The sequence below is a fragment of the Geospiza fortis genome, unplaced genomic scaffold, assembly GCF_000277835.1.
Source record: "Geospiza fortis unplaced genomic scaffold, GeoFor_1.0 scaffold195, whole genome shotgun sequence".
Classification (NCBI taxonomy): domain Eukaryota; kingdom Metazoa; phylum Chordata; class Aves; order Passeriformes; family Thraupidae; genus Geospiza; species Geospiza fortis.
Genome location: NW_005054324.1, coordinates 3,547,857 through 3,555,008, shown reverse-complemented (window position 1 = coordinate 3,555,008; position 7,152 = coordinate 3,547,857). Strand labels below are relative to the sequence as shown.

General features: G+C 53.3%; 1 protein-coding gene across 1 annotated transcript in view; it reads left to right on the top strand.

Annotated features, from left to right (window-relative positions):
• The first annotated feature begins 3,900 nt into the window (after positions 1-3,900).
• Positions 3,901-7,152, top strand: part of FEZF1 (FEZ family zinc finger 1) — a 4,160-nt gene continuing 908 nt past the window's right edge. The window contains exons 1-5 of the mRNA XM_031056908.1: positions 3,901-4,714; positions 4,865-5,086; positions 5,276-5,410; positions 5,691-5,823; positions 6,418-6,584. Coding sequence (XP_030912768.1) covers positions 4,289-4,714; positions 4,865-5,086; positions 5,276-5,410; positions 5,691-5,823; positions 6,418-6,584 — 1,083 coding nt within the window. The 5' untranslated portion in view covers positions 3,901-4,288. The remainder of the gene's footprint in view (positions 4,715-4,864; positions 5,087-5,275; positions 5,411-5,690; positions 5,824-6,417; positions 6,585-7,152) is intronic.

Here is a 7,152-nt window from a genome sequence, read left to right as displayed (position 1 = left end):
CGGGGCCGGGTGGGCCAGGGAGCCGCGTCCACCACCCCAGCAGCCGGGCGGGGGGGGGAAGCAGCAGATTCCCACCATAAAGGATGCGGTCGGGATCTCCCCCAGCGCCGGGTGATAAACTGTGAGGGCGGCTGGTCCACTTCCCCCCGCTGTAACTCTCGCGTTCATATTTTATACTTCCCTTCAAAATACAATAAAGGACAGATTCTGAGTAGGAATGAACAGCCCTCCAGCACCGCAGCAGCCAGGGGCTGGTTCCGAACTGTAACAAGCCAGGGCCAACGCGTTCCGCGTTCTGGGGTCTGCGGGCGGGCGGCGCTGCGGCTGGGGGAGCACGGCGTCCCTTGTGTCGGGGTAAATCACCTCTTCAAAAATCCGGCGCTCGGGAGGGAACGTCTTGGACTGATGCGAAGGGGGAACAAACCCGAGCTTTAGCAGCGGATCCCGACAGTGTCACTATTAATGACGACTATTACAACAGTAATAATAGTTATCAGGGTCTGTCCAGCCGCCGTCGGGTCCGCTGATGTCGTGGCCAGAAGGATGTTTTGTAACCTCCCTGGTTCCCTCCACGCTCGGGTTGCCCAGAGGCGTCCCGGAACCAGGGGGGATGTTGCCGTCCCCACCCGTCCCCGGTCGTGGGGAGCCGGCTCCGGGCGCACGGAGGGAGCAGCTCCCTCGGGCAGGAGGGTTGCGGTAAAACACTCCCAGGAAAATATTAATACAAGCAACAGAAGGTTAGCGGAGTTATTATCCTTTTCAATTCATTTTTTACTTAAAAACGCAATGGAATTATTCATTTTATTAAGGAGGAAGAAATTAAAGATTAGGCTCTAAGGCGGTATTTTACCTCCCTCTAATCGCCTCTGGGATCGGATTGAAGTAATCCTGACGACGAGATGAATTCGCCGGTGACTCGGATTTTGAGTGCATGTAGAGATACGTTATGATAATAATGCAAGTGAGCAATATCAAGAACATACCTTAGGAACGAATGAAACACAAAGCCGATTACGGGGAAAAAGAGAACAGCAGCTTTCCCGGACAGAGCACGAAATCAACTCGAGGCAAAACTTTTGCCCGTAATTTCTGCGATGGTTTGTAACTGCGGGAGACCGGCGGGCAGGCTCTTTTCCCCGCCAGCCCCTTCTACTGGGACTCGGTACTGCTGCCAGCCTGGAGGGAGCCCGGGCCCGCCGTGCTCCCCCAATAGAAACCGGCCGAGAGGTTCCTTATTGCCCCTTTCAGAGGCTGTAAATCTCTCTGCCTCGGGAAAAGCGCCAGCACAAGTGCAGGATATTTGCGGCTCGGCAGATATGTCAAACGTAAAAAAAAGATGGGGTCCGAGAGAAAAGCAAAGCTCAGGACAGGACTAAAAGGATACGTCGAGGGTGATTTTAGTGACTTTATCTATATTGCCGGCAACACCAACACCTAGCAAGGCTCCATTTCTGAGATAGAAGAGGATGACGTCCCCCCGCTCCCAAAAAATTTTGCTTTTACATCGCTACGGAAAATTAGGCACTTACATAAATTATCGTGAGAAGAACCGAAAGAAAGGGGGATGTATTCGTAAGGAAGTACTGAATAATAAAGCTATCGCTTCTTCAAAAGTGTATCTCAATATTGAGTAGACCAGTATAATTGCAATGGCAGGGCTGTAATTGCTGCTTTGGGATATTTACCCTGCTCAAATAACACTACATATTTTACTTTCAAACACTTGTCAAAAAGTCAATCCCAAAAAGACCAGTTAAGAACAAGCTGTTAACATATTAAGTATATGAGATTTGAAGCCTCTAAAACCCACTCAACAATAATTCCCTTCTTCAGCACCAATCAAGAGGAAATTTGCTTAGATTGAATTAAATGTAAATTGCTCTGAAGGAGGAAATTCTCCTCTGGCAGACACAAAGTAGGAGAGAGACACCGACAGTGCAGAGAAGCGGGCAGCCCGAGACAGCTGCTCTGGGGGGGCCGCCTGCATCCCCCCGCCAGTCCACGATCCTTCCTTCCTCCAGGTAGAAGGCGGGCGACTGCAGCAACCCGATCCGGGACAGCAATTACGGTTTTAGCGCCCCGACCGACCCATCTGCCGTGGGGAATTGCGGGGGAGAAGAACGTGAGCGGTGCAGCCCCGGTCAGCGGCCCCCCGGCCAGGGGAAAGCAGGGAGCAGGGCCGGAGAGGCATCGCGGATCCCGTCCTTCCTCCGCCTCACGCTTGCCCGCACGGCTCTGTCCATCCCGAGGCCAGCCCCGGCTCCTCTCGCCCGCCTGAGCTCCGGGACACGGGAGGGACGGGGCAGACGCGGAGGTCGCAGGTAGAGGTGCCCGGGCCACTGCCCGTCGTTCGACGTCTGTCCTGGGGACCGCAGGACATTCTCTTCCAGCTGCGATGGCTTGAGGCCGCAACCGCCAGGTCACAGCTCCGGGGGCAAGGATACCTCCCTCCATCCCTCCTTCCATGTCCCCATCTCTCTCTCCCTTTCTCCCCGGGTCCCCAGCCCTTCCTCCCTGCTCTCACTTCCTCGCAGGACGGCTGTCCCGGGCCGGCGGCTGCGGGGGGAGACACTGCCATTTGCCTGTGCCTGGGCTGGAACCCGAGCAGTGGGGGTCGGGCCTCCCTGCCTCGCTGGAGGCTTCTCTCCATCAGCAAACTCCTGCCTCTCTCCCCCTGCCCCTGAGAAGGGCAGTGCTGCACCTCTGATACGGAAACTGCTGCATGGGTCCCTCCGCTGAGGGACGCGGCCTGGCTGCTCGCCGCCGGGGGTGGCAGGGACTGGGGAACCCTCGGTGTCTCCTGGCTGTTATTTCGGTAGCGGCCTCTCAGCCACCAGTCGAGTGAACCCCAGGCCGGCGGGAGGAATGGGACCTTGTCCGGAGCCCGAACTGTCGGATGGTGGGGTGGGCGGGAACACAGAGAGCCCCGTACCCACTGCTGCCCCACTCATCTCCCCAGCCACCTGCTTCGCTGACAGGATGAACACCCGCTGGCGCTGCCCGCCCCGAACAGGGCCGTCAAGCTTCTATTAAATACACGGGGATTGCATCTGTTTAGGTGCGTATGTATCTATAAACAGTGTGTGAGCTGTATATTTCTTCGTGTATCTGTGCCAGCCCTGAGTTTTCGGTATTTGTGTTGTGAGTGTATTCTGCAAGGACACAGAAGCTATATTTAGAACATATGCAGGCTACATATGTATATATACAAAAATATAGAAATATATCAATAATGCTTCGGATTTAAAAGGCACTCCTTCTTCCTACCTCCTTTTTCTTCTCTTCCCCCGCCCCAGGTTTTGAATCATCCTTTTGCTCCCAAGCACTCGTTCCATTTGGCCCGGGAGGTTCCTGCATCCCCACGCGCTGGTCTCGCCGTCTGCTTGTTGCAAGTCCTCCGCTTATTTGTCTACCGTGTTTTCCAAAAGCTCACCGCCACCTGACCTTGTTCTTTAAAGCAGTGAGCAGTCCCAGGAGCAGTCCCAGGAGCAGAGCAGCCATTTCCCTCCCTCCCTCAGACACACACACGTACGCACGCACAAAGAGAGCTCGGGCTGGAAAGTGGCAAGGAAACAAACAGCTTCCCCTGCAGCCGCTTCTTCTGCAGCACCTTGTTTGACAAACACCCTGGCGCTTGCCCTTGAATTGGGTTTCACATCCCTATTTAGCACTTGGACAATGATTTTAGATGATGTCATTTAAAGCCAAACAAGAAAATTGATCTCGGATTTGCTTGGCCTCTAAAGCCTGGTTAAGCAGATTGCAAATAATAATAATAAAAAGAGAGAGGGAGGGAGGCAGAGGGGAGAGAGGCGAGAAGGAGGGAGGGCCACCTCCTTCCCTGGGCGGGGGAGGCGCGGGCGCCAATGAAAAGTAGCCGCTTGCTGGGGGGGAAAAACTTTTCCTGTTGACTGTTGGAAGCGAATTGAGCAATTATCTAGTTTACCTTCTCCTCTTGGAAGTTAACGATTGGCGAGATCTTGGCTGCGTTATTGACACAACACTTTCTATTGATAGAAATAAGTAGCGATTGTCCCGAGTCATTGGTGCGCCAAAGTAAACTGTGATGGGCTGGCATGAGTCCACTGGACTGAGAAGGCTGGTTCCGCCGGCGGAGGCTGTGGTGATGGTGGCGGCGGCAGTGCTGGTCTCCCTCCTCGCAGATCAGTAACAAGAAAAGGGGCAGAGAAAGTGAAAGAGAGAGAGAGGGGAGAAGGAAAAAAAGAAAAAAAAAAAAAGAGGCGTCTACCAGAGCGGCTCAAACCGGGAGAACAAATGCAGTTCAGCCATGGACAATAGTGGCAACCACACGGCGACCAAAATCCTAGCGACTCCTCCGTCCAGAGAAAGCCTGTCTGCCAGGAGCAACATGATCAGCACGCCCAAGCCACTCGCCTTCTCCATTGAGCGCATCATGGCGCGGACTCCAGAGCCCCGCTCCATCCCCGTCCCGCAGCTCCTCCATGGCTCTGTGGCCAAAGGCGACCCCAAGCATCCGCTGCACCTCAACTCCCCCATCCCCTGCATGATCCCCTTTGTCCCGGTGGCGTACGATACCCTGCCCAAAGCAGCGGTGGCTGGAGCGGAACCCAGGAAGGCTCACTTAGATTCCTCTTCCTCGCCCTCCTTTAGCTGCGGCGATCTCTTGAACTGTGCCCTGAGCTTGAAAGGAGATTTCCCCCGCGATGCCCTGCCCTTGCAGCAGTACAAACTGGTAAGACCCCGAGTGGTCAATCACTCCTCCTTCCACGCCATGGGAGCCCTGTGCTATTTCAACCGAGGCGACAGCCCCTGTCACCCGTCCTCCAGTGTCAACATCCACCCGGTGGCTTCTTATTTCCTCAGCTCTCCCTTGCACCCGCAGCCCAAGGCTTACCTGGCGGAGCGGAACAAGCTGGTGCTACCGACCGTGGACAAGTACCCGGCGGGGGTGGCCTTCAAGGACTTATCGCAGGCTCAGTTGCAGCACTACATGAAAGAAAGTGCTCAGATCCTCTCGGAAAAAATCGCCTATAAGACGTCGGAGTTCAGCCGCGGCTCCCCGAGCAGCAAGCCCAAAGTTTTCACGTGTGAAGTTTGTGGAAAGGCAAGTAGCACCGTAGCCCGCTTCCCTTCCCCAGCCTCCTGTCCCTGTCTGTCTTCCCGCCGGCTGTCTGTCGCTTGCTTGCTTGATTTTTAAACGACGGGTCCCCCTTGGCACTCTCGCCTTCTAATCGCAATTTTATTTTATTTTATTTTATTTTATGTTATTTTATTGTCTCCTTTCTCTTTCAAGGTATTTAATGCACATTATAACTTAACGCGCCATATGCCGGTGCACACGGGAGCCAGACCCTTTGTTTGCAAAGTTTGCGGGAAGGGCTTCAGACAGGCGAGCACGCTCTGCCGGCACAAGATCATCCACACACAGGTGAGCCCATCCTCTGTCCCTTCCTCCCTGCCCAAGTTTCCGCTCACGTTTTTCGGGGAGCTCCGAAACAGCGGCGCGGGGGGCGGCCAATTCGCAGCCGCGGGCACTTTTTGTTTGTCCCGAGCGCGGTGGGTACGGCGGGGTGCCCGCACCGGCACCGGCGAGCCGTCAGCTGAACACACAGAACTCCACAAATCAGCTCATAAAATCCCGCTAAAAAGAACACAGACCCCTCAGGACAGCCAGCAAGCCGTGACTTGGTGTTTTTGTTTCCTTCCAGGAAAAGCCACATAAGTGCAACCAGTGCGGCAAAGCTTTTAACCGGAGCTCAACCCTGAACACGCACACGCGAATACACGCCGGCTACAAACCATTTGTCTGTGAATTTTGTGGCAAAGGATTTCACCAGAAAGGTACCAGTCTCCAGCACTCTCTCTCTTCCCCGGCTTCCCCCTCCCCAAGCCAGATCAAGTGTCGGGACAATTTGTGACAGGGAGGGTGGTGGGGAGTTAATTTTGCGTTCAAGTTTTAGTATTAGATATTTAGGCTAATATTAAGTTTGGCTAGCCCCGACACATGTCCTGCCCCACGACGCGGGGCAGAGGTCTCTGTCCGGGGGAACGACGGGGCAGTCGTTCCGCTGGAAGTGTCTGTTCTCCCTTCACCGCAACATGCAGCTTCCAGCGCGGTTCGGCAAACGAATTCCCCTCTTATTTCCCCCTCCAAATACAAGAATTTAGCTACTTTTTCTTCCCGGGTTGCTGTGAAGTCTAAGCCCCGGGGTTTTATTTCCGCAATTGTCGTGATTTTTGTTTATTCGATCCTTTCTTTGTCGTCTGTTAAGTGTAACAGCCGCGGGGAGAATGGAGAGAAGGCGGGAGGTTTCATGCTGAAGCCGAACTCTGGTGATAGGACAGAGTTTGTGTGGGTTTTTTAATATTTTTCTCGTCTTTTCAATGTCGGTCTTTCAAATCCAGGTCCATTTGCCTTTCTTTTCTCATTCCCAGGCAATTACAAAAACCACAAGCTGACTCACAGCGGGGAGAAGCAATTCAAGTGCAATATCTGCAACAAGGCTTTTCACCAGGTGTACAATCTGACCTTCCACATGCACACCCACAACGACAAGAAGCCCTTCACCTGCCCCACCTGCGGCAAAGGCTTCGGCCCCGCCGTGCGAGCCCCAGCGCCTCTTTGCATGCACCTGTTAAGCGGTTTTGTGTATTATGCTCTATATCACCACTAACGTTAATGGGACTGATTGTTTCCTATTTTTTTTTTTTTTACTTTTTCCTTTGTTCTTTACAGACTACTTTTTTTTGTTGTCGTTGCATCTCAGGTGGAGAGATGGTTAAAAAAAAACAAAACAAAAAACAAAAAGCGCCAAGCCAATTTCTGCTGTATTTATTTGGGAAACTGTATTACTCGAGCCGTGAATGCTGCACCACTTTAATTATTTCGATGTATATATATATTCCCCTTGTGTTGATCCTGCCCTGCCTCCGCTGTCTGCTGGTTATCCCACCCTTCTTGGTTCCCTCCTCTCCCTCTCCCCCTGAATATCGTATCTATATGGACACAACTGTTCTCTATGTACGGATTTGAATTTCGCATTGATTCTTGCACGTGGAGAGAAAAAAAAAAAAAAAGAATTCGTTGACCTGATGGAAATAAACCTTTGCCAAGGAGTGACTGCGGCGGCGGGGGCTGCGGCGCGGACGGGCGGGCGGGGAGCGCGGCTT